The sequence below is a fragment of the Lissotriton helveticus genome, chromosome 2_1, assembly GCF_964261635.1.
Source record: "Lissotriton helveticus chromosome 2_1, aLisHel1.1, whole genome shotgun sequence".
In the NCBI taxonomy this organism is placed as follows: domain Eukaryota; kingdom Metazoa; phylum Chordata; class Amphibia; order Caudata; family Salamandridae; genus Lissotriton; species Lissotriton helveticus.
This window is the reverse complement of record NC_136059.1, coordinates 31,490,439-31,511,945: the sequence shown is the minus strand read 5'-3', so window position 1 is coordinate 31,511,945 and position 21,507 is coordinate 31,490,439. Positions and strand designations below refer to the sequence as shown.

Genomic DNA, 21,507 nt, shown 5'->3' with positions numbered 1-21,507 from the left:
GAGGAGTTCGAGGGAACTGACCCCGCAGCGATGATGTTAGTCTCCCTGGGTAATAGGGAAATGGTCCCAGGAGCCCCCCTACCCGACAATACCGAGAAGTACCGACAGCAGGTGACTGTCAATGGCCATCACATAGGGGCGCTCCGAGACACTGGGGCCAGTATAACCGCCGTCAAACGGCACCTAGTCACCGAAGCCCAGATCGTTCCCCACATCTCCTGCAGGGTGATCGCAGCTGATAACTCGGTCCGCACCTGCCGGATAGCGCAAGTCCCGTTCGAATGGGGAGGCGTCTCTGGAGAGTTACGAGTGGCAGTCCACTCCGACATGCCTGTGGACTGCCTGCTCGGCAACGATCTAGAGAGCTCCCCCTGGCAGCAGGTTGAGAAAAGGACCCACCTGGAGATGGTGGGCCTGCCCGAATGGGCCTGTGTGAGCACCCGGTCGATGACTGCCCGGAGAGCCACCCCCGAAGGGGCGACCGTAGAGGCGGCACCAGCAACCCCCGAGGACCCTGAACTGTCTGAAGCCCCTGAGCTGTTCCCCGAAGAGAGCTTCCCCCCCGAAGCAGGTCCCCTCGGCCCGGGCGCCGAGCCGACCCCGTGCCCGGACGACCTGCCCGAGCTGGCCCAGTGGCGCCAGGAAGGAGGGCCGTCCCGGGAAGAATTCTGCCTAGAGCAGACCTCCTGTCCGTCCTTGGTCGGGCCGCGGCAGCAGGCCGCCGCCCAGGCCGCCGGTGACCAGTCCGGCTCCCACTTGGTATATTGGGAAAACGGCCTCTTATATAGCGAGCAAAAGTCCGCCGAGCTAGGGTCCGGCCGAGTGCTGGTGGTACCCCTACGCTTCCGCAGTTTTCTCCTCAACCTGGCCCATGACGTACCCCTGGCGGGACACTTAGGACAGGATAAAACGTACCATCGCCTGGTAGCTCACTTCTACTGGCCGGGCATGCGCTCCGATGTGGAGGCCCACTGTAAATCCTGCCCCACGTGTCAGTCCAGCGGAAAGAGCGGCGGGAGGCGCAAGGCTCCCCTCCAACCCTTCCCCGTGGTCAGTACCCCCTTTGAGAGGGTGGGAATCGACATTGTGGGTCCCCTTGACCCCCGGACCTCCCTGGGACATCGTTTTATCCTTGTCTTGGTGGACCATGCCACCCGCTACCCCGAAGCCATTCCCCTTCGAACGGTGACCGCCCCCGTGGTGGGGCGGGCCCTCATGGGGATCTTCTCTAGGGTAGGATTCCCCCGAGAGGTCGTCAGCGACCGAGGGACGAACTTCATCTCAAAATACATGAAGTCCCTCTGGCAGCAATGGGGGGTGACCTACAAGTTCACCACCCCCTATCACCCCCAGGGGAACGGTCTGGTGGAACGCTTCAACCGGACCCTCAAAGGGATGATCATGGGTCTCGAAGAGCCCCTGAGGCGTAAGTGGGACGTCCTCCTCCCCTGTCTCCTCTTTGCGTACCGTGAAGTCCCCCAGAAGTCACTGGGGTTCAGCCCCTTCGAGCTGCTCTATGGGCACCCCGTCCGGGGGCCCCTCACCCTGGTCAAGGAAGGGTGGGAGACGGCGGCCCCGAGCCCCCTCCCGATGTGTTTCGATACATCCTAGCCCTCCGGAACCAGACGAGGAAGTTCCGGGAGCTGGCCGAGGCCAACCTCGAGGCCAGTCAAGAGGAGATGAAACGGTGGTACGACCAGAATGCCACTCTGGTCGAGCTTCAACCCGGACAGCGGGTCTGGGTGATGGCCCCCGTAGAGTCCTGTGCCCTGCAAGACAAGTGGACCGGGCCCTTTAAGGTGGTAGAACGCAAAAGTCAGGTGACCTACCTCATCGACGTAGAGTCCCCCAGGAACCCCTTGCGGGTCCTTCACGTGAACCGCCTCAAGCCCCACTTCGCCCGGTCCGAGTTGAGCTTGCTCCTCGCCACGGACGATGGGGAGGAAGAAGAGACGGAGCCTCTCCCCGATCTCCTGTCTGTGAGAAAGAAAGATGGCTCCACAGAGGGAGTGCGTCTCTCCTCATCCCTCTCCCCCGAGCAGCGCGAGGACTGTCGCCAGCTGTTGGGACAGTTCTCGGACCTCTTCTCCCTCACCCCCGGCGTCACCAACTGGTGCGTCCACGACGTGGACACCGGGGACAGCCCTCCGGTACGGCACCGAGCCTACCGCGTCCCTGACCGAGTCCGGGCCTGTATCAAGGCCGAGGTATCAAAGATGTTGGCTCTCGGGGTGGTCGAAGCCTCTGTCAGCCCATGGGCTAGCCCCGTGGTCCTGGTTCCGAAGGCAGCCGGTGCCGCTCCCGAGCTGAGGTTCTGCGTTGACTACCGAGGGCTCAACGCAGTCACCAGAGCCGATGCTCGCCCCATCCCCCGAGCCGACGAGCTGATCGATCGCCTCGGGGCGGCTCGCTTCCTAAGCACGTTCGACCTGACCAGCGGATACTGGCAGATCGCCCTCACCGAGGGAGCTAAGGAAAGATCCGCTCTTTCCACCCCGGATGGTCACTACCATTTCCGGGTGATGCCCTTCGGGATGAAGAACGCCCCCGCCACCTTCCAGAGGCTGGTTAACCAGGTACTGGCGGGGTTGGAAGAGTTCAGCGCGGCGTATCTGGACGATATCGCCGTTTACAGTTCCCACTGGCCCGAGCACCTCCAGCACCTCTGGGCGGTGCTGACCGCCCTGAGGAGGGCAGGTCTCACCATTAAGGCAAGCAAGTGCCAGATCGGACAAGGGTCCGTAATCTACCTCGGGTACCAGGTCGGAAGCGGCCTCGTAGCCCCCCTCCAGCCCAAGATCGATGCCATCGTGGCCTGGGAGGCCCCCGCGACCCAGACGGAAGTACGGGCGTTCCTAGGGCTCACGGGGTACTACCGCCGGTTCATTAAGAATTACGGCAGCATCGTGGCTCCCCTCACGGAGTTAACCTCCAAAAACCAGCCGAAGAAAGCCAGCTGGACACCCCCCTGCCAAGAGGCGTTCGAAACCTTGAAAGACGCCATGTGCACTGCCCCCGTCCTACAGGCCCCCGACTACTCACGAGAGTTTGTAGTCCAGACGGACGCATCCGAGCATGGCATCGGAGCCGTCCTGTCCCAGGTGAGCGAGAACGGCCTGGACCGACCAGTGGCATTCATTAGCCGGAGGTTACTCCCTCGAGAGCAAAGGTGGAGCACCATCGAGCGGGAGGCCTTCGCGGTGGTTTGGGCCCTGAAGAAGCTGAGGCCCTACCAGTTCGGTACTCACTTCCGGGTCCAGACCGACCACCGACCCCTCCGGTGGCTAATGCAGATGAGAGGGGAGAATCCCAAATTGCTGCGCTGGTCCATCTCACTCCAGGGGATGGACTTCACTGTTGAGCACCGGCCTGGCTCTGACCACGCCAACGCAGACGGCCTGTCCAGATTCTTCCGCCTCAGCGAAGAGAACCCCCAAGAGGATGGGTAGTTCTCCCCGCCTTCAGCTGGGGGGGGGGGGACGCGTGTTGGACCCGGCCTCGTGGCGTGGGTCGCCTCTGTCCCTCCACACCCTGTGAGCGTAGGCCTGCACCCTGAGCCCCTGCGCAGCGTCCCCGTAAGAATAGCCTGCACCCCACAGCCTGGTCGTCTCACCCCTGATGAGCCCGGACCCCCGTAAATACACGACCAGGCCGCAGGTCCCCGTCCCGCGCCCGACTCCGAGCGCCTAGACCTGGCCTGCCCCACAAGGCCCGGACGCCATCTTCCCTTCCCGACATCCCTGTCTCCCTGGGCCTAGCGTGACCCCGGCCCCAGCGAAACCCAGACTCCAAAGGCGCGCCAGTCCTGGCTGGGGGGTAAAGCACTCCCCGAGTGAGATAAGCCAGAGAGTTGCGATGGCACCTCCGGCCTCCCCTGAGAGACTGGTTTCCGTCACACCTTCGGGCCTCCCCTGGGGCCCAGTTTCGATCGCACCTCTGGCCTCCCCGAGGGCTGGCTCCAGATCCGCTGGGCGTCTGGGAATTCCCGGACCCATCTTTCAAAGAGATCAAAGAGCCAACCGCCGGACCTCGCCAACGACCAGCCCCCAGGGCTTGAGACCTCCGCCCGCGAGGGTCCGGAGATCAAAGAGCAGAAGGACTATAACTGGGCCCGCCCGACAACTAGCGGGCAGTTGTATCTTGGACCTGAAGCCCTGCTGATCTGATCGCGGCTGACCCTAAGAAGACTCATCCTGAACCTCTGAGCCCTGCTGACGCTGTCGCGGCCCAAGCTGAACTGTAACCATCGGAGCCCTGCTGACGCTGTTGCGGCTCAAGCTGAACTGCAACCATTGGAGCCCTGCTGACGCTGTCGCGGCTCAAGCTGAACTGAACCATCGGAGCCCTGCTGACGCTGTCGCGGCTCAAGCTGAACTGAACCATCGGAGCCCTGCTGACGCTGTCGCGGCTCCTCACGACCTTCTCCAGATCGAGCCCGGCTGACCTCGTCGCGGCTCGAGGAGTACTCTGGTCCGGCTGGACCATCGAGAGCACCATCACGACCGAGCCGACTCGACGGAAGTGAGGCAGCCCGTACGACTATCATCCCGTACCCCCCGGCTCGAGGATTGAGAGCTGTGCGCAGGGTACGCCTCGTACTGTCCCAGAGACTAAAAGACTGTCCCGCTTCCCCCTTCCCGGATCCTCAAAGACTCTGTGGTCCCGTGACCACGTTGTATATAAGAGTGCTTTCTCCGTTTCATTGAGTATATAAAGAACATGTTACTTTAACCCAACGGTGTGGTGTCTGTTCGTAGTGTGGTGTGAGCTCAGTGTGTACGATCCTAGACTCGAAGTCCTCCCCGGTGAGGACCTCACGATAAGACTCGGCAAGATCTGTGGGAGAGGTGGGTCTTGGGGTGACCGGGTGAGCATAACCTGGCTCTCTGAGATCGCCCCTTCTAACATCCACTAACAGCAGCGTTGAAGGGGCTGCTAGGAAAGGATTCAATGAGTCCCACAGTTCCCCAGAAGGCATTCCCTGCAGCCAGGCGACAATGGCACAGGAGACTAACTAGAAACAAACCTTGGGGTCAGCACCTTCTGATTATCTCTGTGCACTATATTCTACCAGCTCTTTTTACTTACCTATAAATATAATTGTTATATTTATTTGCCATTGGCAGGATTTTGAGCGTATAGGATGTAGTCTACTGCGTCATGTTGTATCTGTGACTCCAACCCACCACCGCCTTTTAGCCCAAGCCTGGACTGCAGTACTTTACTGATCCGGGTGAGTCATGTGAGCAGCCTAAACTTCCAGGGCACAAGTACTCATGGCCTTTAGACATCAGCAGTAAATGACACGTCACCAGGGTACAACCCAGCAACCCATGATGGCCCCCAAACCACAAGAAATAGCATAACGCCTGCAATCACAACCTTCAATAACAGAGATAGTACATGCCACATTTGAGTCAGTCGGGTGAGTTTGCCACAAAAGAAGGAAAGGACGCCGATATATAGGACAGCTGAGGATGGGCAGAAGGTCTGCAGAGGAGAGACTGGCTGCACTCACCTGTAGGCAGGGAATGTCTCCTTCGAAGAAGTTGAAGGTCCCAATGACGTCTTCTCCAATCTTATATACAGTCTTAAAAATGCAAAATGTGCCAACTTTCCCACGACTGTTACTGATGTTATAGAGATCTGCGGTGAAAAGGTACGGCATGGAGTCAGAACAAGGAACGGCCTCCTCAAAACCACTCCCTTCCATCCAACCAAAGAACTCTTACACACTCCGAAGCATTGTGAGTGTGTGTGCAGTCCTGTTCAGTACAAAAAGCGGCACATTGGCTACAACATTGATCTTAGGATGCCAACCACCACTAGCACATTCATTACCAATAGCAACTGTCAATATTCTAGGCACTGTGCAAGAATGAAAGAAGAGCCATCTATCCAACATAATGTGTGTTATTCACCTGTGACTACCAGAGCTCCTCCCTTAAGCAGTGAGGGAGCTGCCAGGAGGTGGCACCTACCCTCCCATAAGCAGTGCGGGAGCTGCCTCAAGACAGCACCTACCCTCCCTAAAGCCGTGCAGGAGCTTCATCGAGGCAGTACCTACCCTCCATAAAGCACTGCGGGAGCCGCCTCGAGGCAGTACCTACCCTCCCTAAAGCAGTGAGGGAACTGCCTCGAGGCAGGCCCTACCATCCCTAAATCAACGAGGGAGCTGCCTCAAGGCAGTACCTACCCTCCCTAAAGCAGTGCGGGAGCTGCATAGCACCCTCCCTAAAGCAGTGCGGGAGCTGCCTAGCACCCTCCCTAAAGCAGTGCGGAAGCTGCCTCGAGGCAGGCCCTACCCTCCCTAAAGCAGTGAGGGAGCTGCCTCAAGGCAGTACCTAACCCCCTAAAGCAGTGCGGGAGCTGCCCCGAGGCAGTACCTACCCTCCCTAAAGCAGTGCGGGAGCTGCCTAGCACCCTCCCTAAAGCAGTGAGGGAGCTGCCTCAAGGCAGTACCTAACCCCCTAAAGCAGTGCGAGAGCTGCATCGAGGCAGCACCTACCCTCCCTAAAGCAGTGCGGGAGCAGCCTCGAGGCAGGCCCTACCCTCCCTAAAGCAGTGTGGGAGCTGCCTCGAGGGAGCACCTACCCTCCCTAAAGCAGTGCGGGAGCTGCCTCGAGGGAGCACCTACCTATACTCCCTAAAGCAGTGTGGGAGCTGCCTCGAGGCAGAACCTACACTCCCTAAAGCAGTGCGGGAGCTGCCTGGAGGCAGCGCCTACCCTCACTAAAGCAGTGCGGGAGCTGCCTAGCACCCTCCCTAAAGCAGTGAGGGAGCTGCCTCAAGGCAGTACCTAACCCCCTAAAGCAGTGCGAGAGCTGCATCGAGGCAGCACCTACCCTCCCTAAAGCAGTGCGGGAGCTGCCTCGAGGGAGCACCTACCTATACTCCCTAAAGCAGTGTGGGAGCTGCCTCGAGGCAGGCCCTACCATCCCTAAATCAATGAGGGAGCTGCCTCAAGGCAGTACCTACCCTCCCTAAAGCAGTGCGGGAGCTGCCTAGCACCCTCCCTAAAGCAGTGAGGGAGCTGCCTCAAGGCAGTACCTAACCCCCTAAAGCAGTGCGAGAGCTGCGTCGAGGCAGCACCTACCCTCCCTAAAGCAGTGCGGGAGCTGCCTCGAGGCAGCACCTACCCTCCCTAAAGCAGTGCGGGAGCTGCCTAGCACCCTCCCTAAAGCAGTGAGGGAGCTGCCTCAAGGCAGTACCTAACCCCCTAAAGCCGTGCGGGAGCTGCATCGAGGCAGCACCTACCCTCCCTAAAGCAGTGCGGGAGCTGCCTCGAGGGAGCACCTACCTATACTCCCTAAAGCAGTGTGGGAGCTGCCTCGAGGCAGGCCCTACCATCCCTAAATCAATGAGGGAGCTGAATCAGGGTAGTACCTACCCTCCCTAAAGCAGTGAGGGAGCTGCCTCGAGGCAGTACCTACCCTCCCTAAAGCAGTGAGGGAGCTGCCTCAGGTTAGTACCTAACCCCCTAAAGCAGTGAGGGAGCTGCCTCAGGTTAGTACCTAACCCCCTAAAGCAGTGCGAGAGCTGCCTTGAGGCAGCACCTACCCTAACTAAAGCAGTGAGGGAGCTGCCTCGAGGCTGTACATACCCCCCTAAAGCCGTGCGGGAGCTGCCTCGAGGCAGTACCTACCTATACTCCCTAAAGCAGTGCGGGAGCTGCCTAGCACCCTCTCTAAAGCAGTGCGGGAGCTGCCTCGAGGCAGTACCTACACTCCCTAAAGCAGTGCGGGAGCTGCCTAGCACCCTCTCTAAAGCATTGCGGGAGCTGCCTCGAGGCAGTACCTACCTGTACTCCCTAAAGCAGTGCGGGAGCTGCCCTGAGGCAGTACAAACTCTCGCTAATGCAGTGCGGGAGCTGCCTCGAGGCAGTACCTACCTATACTCCCTACAGCAGTGCGGGAGCTGCCTTGAGGCGGTACATACCGTAACTAAAGCAGTGAAGAAGCTACATCAAGGCAGTACCTACCCTCCTAAAGCAGTGAGGGAGCTGCCTCAAGGATCGAAACGCCGTCGACAGTTGGTGTAGTTTAAACAATAGTTCCCCATTGTGTGACTTGATTGTGTTTTCACCACATGAGTAAAGCTAGGCTAACTGTTTCTCTTCAGTACTAGCTGCTCACGAATTGTAAAATTGCCTGATAACCGTTTACCATTTGTATGTTGTGTTTCTAGCCTTGTTGTATGTTGTGGATACAGGACTGTGTCCCACTTCATATATGTTCTTTTTGAAATTGCCATTTATTCTTTCCATTTATTAAATTCAGGGTCCGGCTGCACACCTCACTCATTATAGTGCATATTGTGGCCTATAATTATTCAAAGCTTACACATCCTTACCTGTCAAGGACCGTTGTTAAATGATAATACTATATACCCTTGGTCCTTGCCTACCGAGTGGGTTCCATTGTTTTACAGTATATTATACCCTCCCTAAAGCAGTGTTGGAGCTGCCTCAAGGCAGTACCTACCCCCCTAAAGCAGTGCGGGAGCTGCCTCGAGGCAGCACCTACCTATACTCCCTAAAGCAGTGCGGGAGCTGCCTAGCACCCTCTCTAAAGCAGCGCGAGAGCTGCCTCGAGGCATTACCTACCCCCCTAAAGCAGTGCGGGAGCTGCCTCGAGGCAGTACCTACCTATACTCCCTAAAGCAGTGGGGAACTGCCTCAAGGCAGCACTTACTTTAGCTAAAACAATAAGTGACCTGCCTCAAGGCACACCTACCCTCCCTAAAGAAGCGAGGAAGCTGCCCGAGTCGGTACCTACCCTCCCTAAAACAGTGAGCGAGCTACCCGAGGTAGTACCTACCCCCCCAAAGCAGTGAGGGAGCAGCGCGGGGCGGTACCTACCCTCCCAAAAACAGTGCGGGAGCTGCCTCGAGGCAGCACTTACCCTCCCTATAGCAGTGCAGGAGCTGCCTTGAGGCAGTACCTACCCTCCCTAAAGCAGTGCAGGAGCTGCCTCGAGGCAGCACTTACCCTCCCTAAAGCAGTGCAGGAGCTGCCTTGAGGCAGGCCCTACCATCCCTAAATCAATAAGGGAGCTGCCTCAGGTTAGTACCTACCCTCCCTAAAGCAGTGGAGGCTGCCTTCTACCCTCCCTAAATCAGTGCGGGCGCTGCCTAAAGGTAGTACCTAACCCCCTAAAGCAGTGAGAGAGCTGCCTTGAGGCAGCACCTACCCTCACTAAAGCAGTGAGGAAGCTGCCTCGAGGAGGTACCTACCTTCCCTTAAGCAGTGCGGGAGCTGCCTCGAGGCAGTACCTACCTATACTCCCTAAAGCAGTGCGGGAGCTGCCTCGAGGCAGCACCTACCCTCACTGAAGCAGCGAGGAAGCTGCCTCGAGGAGGTACCTACCTTCCCTAAAGCAGTGCGGGAGCTGCCTCGAGGCAGTACCTACCTATACTCCCTAAAGCAGTGCAGGAGCTGCCTCGAGGCAGCACCTACCCTCACTAAAGCAGTGGGGGTCTGCCTTATACCCTCTCTAAAGCAGTGCGGGCGCTGCCTCAAGGCAGTACCTACCCTCCTAAAGCAGTGCGGGAGCTGCCTTGAGGCAGTACCTACCTATACTCCCTAAAGCCGTGCGGGAGCTGCCTCGAGGCAGCACCTACCTATACTCCCTAAAGCCGTGCGGGAGCTGCCTCGAGGCAGCACCTACCTATACTGCCTAAAGCAGTGCGGGAGCTGCCTTGAGGCAGTACCTACCTATACTCCCTAAAGCCGTGCGGGAGCTGCCTCGAGGCAGCACCTACCTATACTCCCTAAAGCCGTGCGGGAGCTGCCTCGAGGCAGCACCTACCTATACTCCCTAAAGCCGTGCGGGAGCTGCCTCGAGGCAGCACCTACCTATACTGCCTAAAGCAGTGCGGGAGCTGCCTTGAGGCAGTACCTACCTATACTCCCTAAAGCCGTGCGGGAGCTGCCTCGAGGCAGCACCTACCTATACTGCCTAAAGCAGTGCGGGAGCTGCCTTGAGGCAGTACCTACCTATACTCCCTAAAGCCGTGCGGGAGCTGCCTCGAGGCAGCACCTACCTATACTCCCTAAAGCCGTGCGGGAGCTGCCTCGAGGCAGCACCTACCTATACTGCCTAAAGCAGTGCGGGAGCTGCCTTGAGGCAGTACCTACCTATACTCCCTAAAGCCGTGCGGGAGCTGCCTCGAGGCAGCACCAACCTATACTGCCTAAAGCAGTGCGGGAGCTGCCTCGAGGCAGCACCAACCTATACTGCCTAAAGCAGTGCGGGAGCTGCCTTGAGGCAGCACCTACCCTCACTAGAGCAGTGAGGAAGCTGCCTCGAGGAGGTACCTACCTCCCCTAAAGCAGTGAGGGAGTTCCCTCAAGGCAGTACAAACCCTCACTTTCAGATGAACAGATACTTGTAAGACATGGTCAGAAAAATCATTTAAGACCACTTTACTTAATGCAAAGTCTGATTGCCTCCTGACAACGAGCTACCTATAAGATGTTTGCCTTCCATTTAAGAATGAACAGTGACTCGCTACCCAGCTCTGCTCTATGAATTGAGGATGCCTTTTTTCCACCCCAGCCCAGGGGCGTAGTATTACAACTCACGAAGACTGCGCCTCGACGTTGCCACCATCAGCAGCTCGGTGGCAAGATCCACAACTCTGGAGTCCTTCTTTACTCCCTCTTCTTCCTCCAGGAAAGGGTTGGAGGGAGCCACTTCCTCATCCTGCGGAAATTGGTAGTCCTTCAGCCCTGCGGAGAGAAGGCAGCCAGCTAACAAAGGTACTGGATAACAAGCATCCATGATTCACAGTACATGGCAGTGTAAGCTCTGTGCGAGAACTAGTTGGGCTGACATTTCACTCGTGCAGAACCAGAGAAATTCAGCAGTTATAGTTAGTGTGTGTGGAACTGTATAGGTGAATAAGTGGCTTTGTGATTGACAATGAGTGTGAGAGTAGAATGCTGCGATGCGTGGTTGGGTAGGGTCTTGCGCAAAACCAATAAGAGTGAAATAAGCAGATTATCAGTAACAGATGCTCTAGGGAACAAACAGGCAGCGACCACTAACGTGCCAGAGGGAAATTCCTTCTGTATACACAGAAAGAAATAGTTACAAAACAAACTTAGTTCCCCAGGAATGAATACAATATTTAGAGAAAAGTATGAGTCCAATGAGAATTCTCCAAATCGTATCTTTCAGTGGAAGTCTTTATTTTCAAAACACAGATTTCAGTCAATGATTCCGTGTAGTAGGGATCATCCAAGGTAGCCAAACATAAGAACAGCCAACACGTGTTTCGTCTTGGCAAGATACCCAATGACTTCCTCAGGGCCGAATTTTATTCAAGATCACATCAAGAATGGCTTCACCGTGTTATTGTATGATCTCATATAATGCCTTTCTTAAAATTAGTAGTATGGTTCCGTCGTGTATAGCGTATTTCGTATAACGTCAAGTCGAGACCACAGTAAAAGATTTCCAGTCGTAAAATTCACCTTCGAAGGACTGAAATTACAGGCCCAAGGTCAGTCGATAATAAATTTCAAATCAGGTCCCGGAGAGTACTCCCGCCATATCCAGACATCATAAGTTAGTCAGCTAACAAAGGTACTGGATAACAAGCATCCCTGATTCACAGTACATGGCAGTGTAAGCTCTGTGCGAGAACTAGTTGGGCTGACATTTCACTCGTGCAGAACCAGAGAAATTCAGCAGTTATAGTTAGTGTGTGTGGCACTGTGTAGGTGAATAAGTGGCTTTGTGATTGACAATGAGTGTGAGAGTAGCTCTACGGATGATTGACCGTGTGGGAGTGGCTGTATGGGTGTTTGAGAGTATATGTCAGGGACTGTATTAGTGAATGAGTTGGTGTATGAGTGGCTGTATGGGTGACTGAGTGTATGTGTGTGTGTAGACCTATGAATCAGTGAGTGGGTGTGTACGTATTGGTATGATTGTGTCAATGGTTTTGAGAATGGTAGTGTGGAAGTTGGAGTGGGTGTATGATAGGTTATATGGGAGTGCAGGGCTCGAAAAATCTACTCGACCGCTCTCATATGCGGGCTAAATTTAACGAGGGCGAGCTGTTTTTACGTCCTACTCGCCCTTTGTGGCGAGTAGGAAGACAAACTAACGTTTGTCCTCCGTCTGTGGACAGGACAAGATTTAAAGGCATTTTTATTGCTCACAAAGTTAATGAGCAATAAAGATGCCTTTAAATCTTGTTATCTTGTCACATTTGCTCCGCTTTCAGAGATGGAGGTCAAGTCCTCATGTAACGTAACTGGTGCTATGTAAAGCGCTCTGATACCTGATTCGGTTCGGGTCAAGTTTGCGCTATATAAAACTCTGCAAAAAAAAAAAAAAAACAGTACTGCTAAGACCAACCACGTACAACATAGGATACAAAGCAAGAGGCCCTTACTGATTCCATTCCTGGCCAGCACCTTGGAACTCTTTCTAGGACAAGGGCCATTCTAGCCACATATAATCAGAAACATCAGGCACTTTAATCATGCTTAGAACACGAACAAAGAAAAAAAGATTATTGGGGCGAATAGCAGAGTATACCTCAGCCTTAAGAAAACACAGAGGGTAAACACCCATTCAGACTCAAGTGATTGGTTATTTTGTTACCCTATGCAAACTCAACAAAATCAAGCAATCTTGTCAAACTCAGCTGGCTGTACGTACCACCAAAACACGCTATCAGAGCGCATATTTTTCCACTGACTAGAGGGTGTCAACAAAGAATACGATCTGAAGAAGAGGCTTGAATATAGTTTGTTTAAACGAAGCAAAGTCCAGACCAAAGAATGACTGTTCAGAAAAGGCCTACAGAAACAACAAATAGCACGTAAGGGTGCTTACGCAAAATACTGGCACAAAGTAAAGAACGCTGAGACGGGCACCCTGAACACTTACCTATGGAGAGAGCGGGAAAGAAACATGGACAGCCCTGCAATGGTCTATCTTCAAGCAGCAATAAGCACCCTTGCGCTAAAAGACCTTTGGGATACAAGCTGCACAAACAAATGTTCAAACGACTCGTTAACAAAACTGTGAAGTATCAATCTCTGGAAGAAGATAAAGCAGCACTAACCAGTAGGACTCAGGGGTGGTTCGTGATCCAGAGCTACACCAGGCCCCAACCACAGGCCTATCTAGGCACTGGCTTCTCAAGGGCGGTGAAGGAATCCTTCTTGCAGTTGAGAAAGGGGGTAATACCATCAAAAGTAAATCTTCCCCGTGGAAACGCTCGGAATCCAACATAAAGTGCAGACTCTGCGGGGATCCAAAAGAGGACGTTTTGCACTTGTTATGCAGCTGCAAAGCCCTAGACAGTGAACGAAGGAGACAACTAACACAGCTGTGGAACCAAAGACGTTTGCGAACCCGTCGGCAGGCATTGTTGGCATGCTTTAACAGGGAGGACATTCAATTAGCCTGCAGACTGGTCCGCTTCATGAAACTAGCAAATACCGCACTAAACCCAGCCGTTAGTCCATGATCTGGAATAACTATGCCCTGCGAAAAACCCTTACATGAAAAGAACTTTCATTTGCGAATGTTTGACAGTGTCCTTTTCTTTCCTGCTATAGCAAGCACAGAAATCACACACTGACAGTGCCTCACAGGAATCCTTGGGCTTTTAATTTCTCTCTATTTAAAGACAGCACAAGATTCTTTTTGCACATATTTATTTACAAATGTATTAACATTGCTAAATCTTGAAATGCTTTTATACTAATGTGACTGTAATGACATGTACTCCTTTTATCCTTTGCTATTTATGTGCCTTGCAAAAGTGCTCAAGACAAGCACCTTTTATACCAATTGCAAAGATTTTTATTAATCATGCAATAAAGAATTTACTTACTTACTTACTGTTCAGAAAAGGCTGTAGTCTCATGCTTATGCAATAGTTAACCCTGAAGTTGTGGCTGTGTGCTCAGTGCAACCTAGTGAGTACATATAATGGCTATGGGAAGGAATGTTGAGCAAATGTCCTAAGTTAACAAGCATTGGCATAGCCAATAGGTCTCGCTTTTGGGATCTTATAAGTATTTAGTTTGGCAGCACAATATCCTTGGTGCAACATCAGCTGTTGCATGGCTAAACCTTGTACCTTATAAGTGTTTAGCCGTGCAACAGTTGATGTTGTTGCACCAAGGATATTTTGCTGCATAACTAAATACTTATAAGGTCCCAAAAGCGAGACCTATTTGGCTAAGCCAATGCTTGTTTTAATCTTGCAGCTAAATTGCACCAACGGGTTGGGCTGACAGGTCATTAGTCTTCGTCTTCCTTTCTTTCGGTCTCCTTTAGTAAGTTTCATCTTTACATGCAACATGTAAATGTGATACACAAATTAACAAGGTGACACCTTTAATTACAGCACTGCGAACACTTACTTTGAACTACACATCACTCCAGTTTAAAAATAAATGTGCATCCCACCTAGCCTCTGCATATGCCTTCAGCGAGTGTTGTCTGCCTGCAGTCTCACAACAAAACAATGGTGTGTATCTCTGTGCGCTTATCTGGAGGTGAGAGGGGGGAATAAGGGAATGAGGCAATAGGTGGATAGAAAGATGAATAGAGGTGTGTGGGTGGGTGCACAACTGGCAAGTGAATGAAGACGAATGGTAAGATAAAGCCATGGATAAAGGAGTGAGTGCACATATGCGTGAATGTGTAGGTGGGTGGGTGGATGAGGGAATATTCTAGACCTGAAAAGTTCCGGTTTCAGGATGAGGCAGCTGTGGGAGACTGACTAGCAAGAGGTGTTGAAAGCAAATGAAAGGACACACCAGTGCGTTGATGGGCAGCGTCACTGCTCCTGCCCCTCTGTCAGTCTGTAAAAAAACAGTTGATGGACAGAATGCAGAACAATGTCATACATTCACCCCAGTACAGAGATCTGGGCCTAAATCCATCGGTTTTTTGCTCACCATGCCATTCCAGTTTGAACCCAGCCATATGCAAATCAGTCTTGACCCTGTGCCCCGTGGGAACAGTCCAGCCCGAACTGCCAAGCCAGGTCCTCCCTGGACTGGAAACAAGCATCCAAGGACCGGTTTCGGGCTTTCAGCCCTCATCAGCCTGGATAGCTTGATTCCAGTGGCATGGAGAGCACGGGACTCACGTCTGAGCATACCCGTCCCACTCGGGGTGACAAATGCAAAAAAAACAGTTGATGGACAGAATGCAGAACAATGTCATACATTCACCCCAGTACAGACATCTGGGCCTAAATCCATCGGTTTTTTGCTCACCATGCCATTCCAGTTTGAACCCAGCCATATGCAAATCAGTCTTGACCCTGTGCCCCATGGGAACAGTCCAGCCCGAACTGCAAAGCCAGGTCCTCCCTGGTCTGGAAACAAGCATACAAGGACCGGTTTCGGGCTTTCAGCCCTCATCAGCCTGGATAGCTTGATTCCAGTGGCATGGAGAGCACGGGACTCACGTCTGAGCATACCCGTCCCACTCGGGGTGACAAATGCAAAAAAAACAGTTGATGGACAGAATGCAGAACAATGTCATACATTCACCCCAGTACAGAGATCTGGGCCTAAATCCATCGGTTTTTTGCTCACCATGCCATTCCAGTTTGAACCCAGCCATATGCAAATCAGTCTTGACCCTGTGCCCCATGGGAACAGTCCAGCCCGAACTGCCAAGCCAGGTCCTCCCTGGACTAGAAACAAGCATCCAAGTACCGGTTTCGGGCTTTCAGCCCTCATCAGCAGGAACGTGGCAACACGCACACACACACACCCAATACGTGACTCCACTCGTGCGCCTCCACTGCTGCTCCAGGCGTGGTGGATTCTGGGAAATTCTTGGAAGGTGATCCGGGGGGGGGGGTCCTGTTCACTGCACAGAAAGTGGAGCAGGCCGGGACTGCCATGCGCATGCCTCTGCTGAGGCTGCACAAGCCCGGTGATACCCTGAAAGGGGAGCGCGCCAAGCCTTGCGACCTCCGTGCAGCGAAGGTGGCATGGTATACGTTTGCACCATATAGGTGCTAGGATTGCTGTAAAAAGAGCATCTCTCTTTATATATTATATACTGGGCAATTGAGCAAAAATTCCAAATATGTTATGAATTCCATTTAAGCTCGAACCAAGTAAAGGAAGGTGAGGCGGAAACATAAAGAAACCAAGTTGATACGAAAAATTAAATTAAAATGGAAAGATTAACACGCTACTGTTTGAACAAGCATTGGCCGCGAGGCCATAAAGGTAACGGGCCGCGCGGCCCTGAAAGGGGACACGTGCTGTGGTGTGGGAGAAGCGGAGCGAGGAAAGGCAGATGGCGGCGCCGTGAAAGTAATCGCGGCTGTAAGGGTGCCCGCGCGATGGTGCCTGTGCTCGAAAGCGCATGCCCGCGCTCGTAACCGCTCACTGGTGGCCGGAGAAAGCCTTTGGTACCACTTCAAAAAGCCAGTTACTAAATGTCTCGCCACACCAGCGCATGCGCTGGCTCTAGCGAGACCTAAAAAGGGAGTGGATTAATGACAGTGACATTATGTGCCCAAATAGAGGGGTGTTAGAAACCAGACATGCTACAGGGAAGAAACAAAAAACATATGATGCACTGTAGCCATCAGATAGTCCAATAAAAGGCTTGATGCTTGATCTTTAACATAAATATACTGTCTTGACTGTGCTATTACAGAGAATAGGGATGGGACAGACCCAGAAAACTAGAGTTGACGAGTTTGGTGGTTAAGACCTCTTCGTAAAATGATGGCGAGCTCTACAAGGAGAGTGCCAGAAAAATAGGTGAATGCCTGGTTAAGTGCTTTTGTAGTTAGTGAGGACCTCCAGAGTCATGCACATTTTATTTTACAATAACCCCCTGCGCTGCCAAGTTTGTTGTGAAGTCACATTGATAGTTCGAGATAACTTGCATAAAAAGTGATGCATTAAGCCTCTGGTGAAGCAAGAGCCAAAGGAAATCTATGATATCTGGCATCTAAATTGATGTGTCTGTACTCTGGTGAAGCAAGAGCCAAAGCAGGTCTAGGATGACTGGCATCGAAAGCGATGCGTCCAAGACTCTGGTGAAGCAAGAGCCAAAGCAGGTCTTTGATGACTGGTATCGAAAAGCGACGTTTTGGGTCTCTGGTGAAGCAAGAGCCAAAGGAAATCTATGATATCTGGCATCTAAATTGATGTGTCTGTACTCTGGTGAAGCAAGAGCCAAAGCAGGTCTAGGATGACTGGCATCGAAAGCGATGCGTCCGAGCCTCTGGTGAAGCAAGACCCAAAGCTTTTTAATGTCTACATGTCCCCCTTAGAGGACGTCATCTCCCCATTTGGTATAAAAACAGTCATGTATGCCGATGACACCCAATTGGTGGTATCTTTAAACCACTCAAGTAAAAGTCTAGACAACTTGGCGGATTGCCTAAATAACATCCATCGCTGGATGTGTGAATCTCACCTCAAATTAAACGGTGAGAAATCCGAGATTCTTCTGCTAGGCAACCCACGTAAACTCCCCACGTCCCTCTCTTGGCCTCCATGCATGGGCTTACCCCCTACCCCGAAAGCAGAAGTCAAGAGCCTAGGGATCTGGCTGGACCAGGAGCTCAATTTTAAAACCCAAGCCAGGAAAACCTCTGGCATCTGCTTCGGTCTCATTCAACAAGCACGAAAGATTCTTCATTTACTCCCCTTCCAATCTAGGAAAATGCTTATCCAGGGTCTGGTGATCTCCAGACTGGATTACGGAAATGCCCTGTATCTAGGAGCTCCTGCCTCAGTCATAAAAAAACTGCAATACGCCCAAAATGCAGCCGCCAGACTCCTTACAGGAACCAAGTCCAGATGTTCGGCCAAACCGGCTCTTAAAAGTCTCCACTGGCTCCCGATCAAATAAAGGGTCACTTTCAAGTCCTTATGCATCACACATAAGTTAATGCAAGGCAAAGGCCCGCCAATCCTGAAATCCCTCATCAATCCCTACCACCCTAACAGACAACTCAGGTCTGATTCCCTCTCCCTTGCCTGCATTCCAAGAATAAACAGAGCCCGTTCGGGGGGAAGATTGTTTTCCTACAACGCCCCTAAATTGTGGAATTCTCTTCCGCTTTCCATTCGAAGAGAACACAACCTACTCACCTTCCGCAGGCAACTAAAAACCTGGCTCTTTCCATAATGCTTATCTCCCCCCTCCCCTCCTGGAATAATAGGTTGTATGTCAGCGCTGGGACGCCCCAGCCACCAGAATTGGCGAGGGGTTAGTATTCCAATTCGTATGACACCTTACTCGACATGTTTTGATAAAGCGATACCAGAGTTGGCATATAACCGCGAGGATTATAATGCACTTAAGAGTATATGGTATGCGATATCATGGAAACGGCTAAGAGATGGATCCCGAAAGCCGCAGACAGGCTCAGCTCATGCCAGAGCACCATCTCACACGATTCCAAGCACTCTGCCTTCAGGATTGTTAAGGCCTGCCATAGGAGTGACTGATAGGAGATATGTGTGTCCATTTAGGTTTAGATATAGGGATACTATATCTAAAGCAAAGGGTGAGTACACCCCTTGCCCCAGCTGTCGTGCAGCCAGTTGTGTCTGTTTGGTTAGTCAGTCCAGGGGTGGCATAATACATGCTTCAGCCCCTGGGAGACTTCTGGGTACACCTCAGCCCTGGGTACAGGGACTTGGAAAGGGCCCAGTGCCAATTCAGTACCTGGGTACAATTTGGAATAGAGAGAACAGCTAGGCTGTGGGTCTGATTAGCAGGCCCACAGCCAGGGAAAGTCGTAAACCAGTGAAGCAAAAAGCAAAAATCTGGGTGATCATAGGACTGCAGACCCTACTCTCCTACAGCCATCACCTGTCGTAAACTGCCTTAGGACTGTAAAGCCTGCTAGAGGGGTGACTTACCTAAACCGCCAGGGAGTGCTGGCTGGCATGGCACCCATGTGTTTTTCACCTCACAGGGTCATGCAAGCTGCAGGGGCATGGTCCTAGTGAGGGGGGCCACAGGGGACCCTCTTCATCTCCCAGGCCCTAGGCAGCCAGGGTACCATTCACTAGGGACTTACAGGTGGCAGAAGTACCAATTGTGGAAAGGTTTTTAGGGAAGACACACTGGCAAAGTGGACCTGGTTGGAGGGACCCTCGGCACTACAATTGAAACTATATCAAAACTAGGCAAAAAGGGGGGGGTTAACCACTTCAAAAGTGGCACTTTCTCAGACTGTACAACTGAGAAAGACAACCCGGACTTCTAGAGAGTCCAGACACAATGTCCATAAATGAAAGGAGCACACAAGAACAACCAACTTGCTGCTTACGGGTGCACCAGCACTTGGCTCCCTTAAGTTCAGGTGCTCTTTCAACTCCACTCTCTCACCCTTGCTCTTTCCCGCCCTCTCCGTCCATCTGTACCCCCTCTCTCCGTCCATCTGTACCCCCTCTCTCCCCCCATGTGTACCCCCTCTCTCCCTCCATCTGTACCCCCTCTCTCCCTCCATCTGTACCCCCTCTCTCCATCTGTACCCCCTCTCGCCCTCCATCTGTACCCCCTCTCGCCCTCCATCTGTACCCCCTCTCTCCCTCCATCTGTACCCCCTCTCTCCCTCCATCTGTACCCCTCTCTCCCTCCATCTGTACCCCCTCTCTCCCTCCATGTGTACCCCCTCTCTCCCTCCATGTGTACCCCCTCTCTCCCTCCATCTGTACCCCTCTCTCCCTCCATGTGTACCCCCTCTCTCCCTCCATGTGTACCCCCTCTCTCCCTCCATCTGTACCCCTCTCTCCTTCCATGTGTACCCCCTCTCTCCCTCCATCTGTACCCCCTCTCTCCCTCCATCTGTACCCCCTCTCTCCCTCCATCTGTACCCCTCTCTCCCTCCATCTGTACCCCCTCTCTCCCTCCATCTGTACCCCTCTCTCCCTCCATCTGTACCCCTCTCTCCCTCCATCTGTACCCCCTCTCTCCCTCCATCTGTACCCCCTCTCTCCCTCCATCTGTACCCCCTCTCTCCCTCCATCTGTACCCCTCTCTCCCTCCATCTGTACCCCCTCTCTCCCTCCATCTGTACCCCTCTCTCCCTCCATCTGTACCCCCTCTCTCCCTCCCTCTGTACCCCCTCTCGCCCTCCATCTGTACCCCCTCTCGCCCTCCATCTGTACCCCCTCTCGCCCTCCATCTGTACCCCCTCTCTCCCTCCATCTGTACCCCCTCTCTCCCTCCATCTGTACCCCCTCTCTCCCTCCATCTGTACCCCCTCTCTCCCTCCATCTGTACCCCCTCTCGCCCTCCATCTGTACCCCCTCTCTCCCTCCATCTGTACCCCTCTCTCCCTCCATCTGTACCCCCTCTCCCCCTCCATCTGTACCCCTCTCTCCCTCCATCTGTACCCCTCTCTCCCTCCATCTGTACCCCCTCTCTCCCTCCATCTGTACCCCCTCTCTCCCTCCATCTGTACCCCCTCTCTCCCTCCATCTGTACCCCTCTCTCCCTCCATCTGTACCCCTCTCTCCCTCCATCTGTACCCCTCTCTCCCTCCATCTGTACCCCCTCTCTCCCTCCCTCTGTACCCCCTCTCTCCCTCCATCTGTACCCCCTCTCTCCCTCCATCTGTACCCCCTCTCTCCCTCCATCTGTACCCCCTCTCGCCCTCCATCTGTACCCCCTCTCTCCCTCCATCTGTACCCCTCTCTCCCTCCATCTGTACCCCCTCTCTCCCTCCATCTGTACCCCCTCTCTCCCTCCATGTGTACCCCCTCTCGCCCTCCATCTGTACCCCCTCTCTCCCTCCATCTGTACCCCTCTCTCCCTCCATCTGTACCCCCTCTCTCCCTCCATCTGTACCCCTCTCTCCCTCCATCTGTACCCCCTCTCTCCCTCCATCTGTACCCCCTCTCTCCCTCCATCTGTACCCCCTCTCTCCCTCCATCTGTACCCCCTCTCTCCCTCCATCTGTACCCCTCTCTCCCTCCATCTGTACCCCCTCTCTCCCTCCATCTGTACCCCCTCTCTCCATCCATCTGTACCCCCTCTCTCCCTCCATCTGTACCCCCTCTCGCCCTCCATCTGTACCCCCTCTCTCCCTCCATCTGTACCCCTCTCTCCCTCCATCTGTACCCCGTCTCTCCCTCCATCTGTACCCCCTCTCTCCCTCCATGTGTACCCCCTCTCTCCCTCCATGTGTACCCCCTCTCGCCCTCCATCTGTACCCCTCTCTCCCTCCATCTGTACCCCTCTCTCCCTCCATCTGTACCCCCTCTCTCCCTCCATCTGTACCCCCTCTCGCCCTCCATCTGTACCCCCTCTCTCCCTCCATCTGTACCCCTCTCTCCCTCCATCTGTACCCCCTCTCTCCCTCCCTCTGTACCCCCTCTCTCCCTCCATCTGTACCCCCTCTCTCCATCCATCTGTACCCCCTCTCTCCCTCCATCTGTACCCCCTCTCTCCCTCCATCTGTACCCCCTCTCGCCCTCCATCTGTACCCCCTCTCTCCCTCCATCTGTACCCCCTCTCTCCC

At 53.7% G+C, this 21,507-nt stretch overlaps 1 protein-coding gene across 2 annotated transcripts in view; it reads right to left on the bottom strand.

Moving 5' to 3' along the window:
• The window catches only part of RGP1 (RGP1 partner of RAB6A GEF complex), a 67,253-nt gene that overhangs the window by 28,099 nt on the left and 17,647 nt on the right, over positions 1 to 21,507 (bottom strand). For both annotated transcript variants that reach the window (XM_078674427.1, XM_078674428.1), the window contains exons 6-7: positions 10,586 to 10,732; positions 5,519 to 5,646 (exon numbers count right to left, since the gene is read on the bottom strand). In XM_078674427.1, coding sequence (XP_078530553.1) covers positions 5,519 to 5,646; positions 10,586 to 10,732 — 275 coding nt within the window. The remainder of the gene's footprint in view (positions 1 to 5,518; positions 5,647 to 10,585; positions 10,733 to 21,507) is intronic.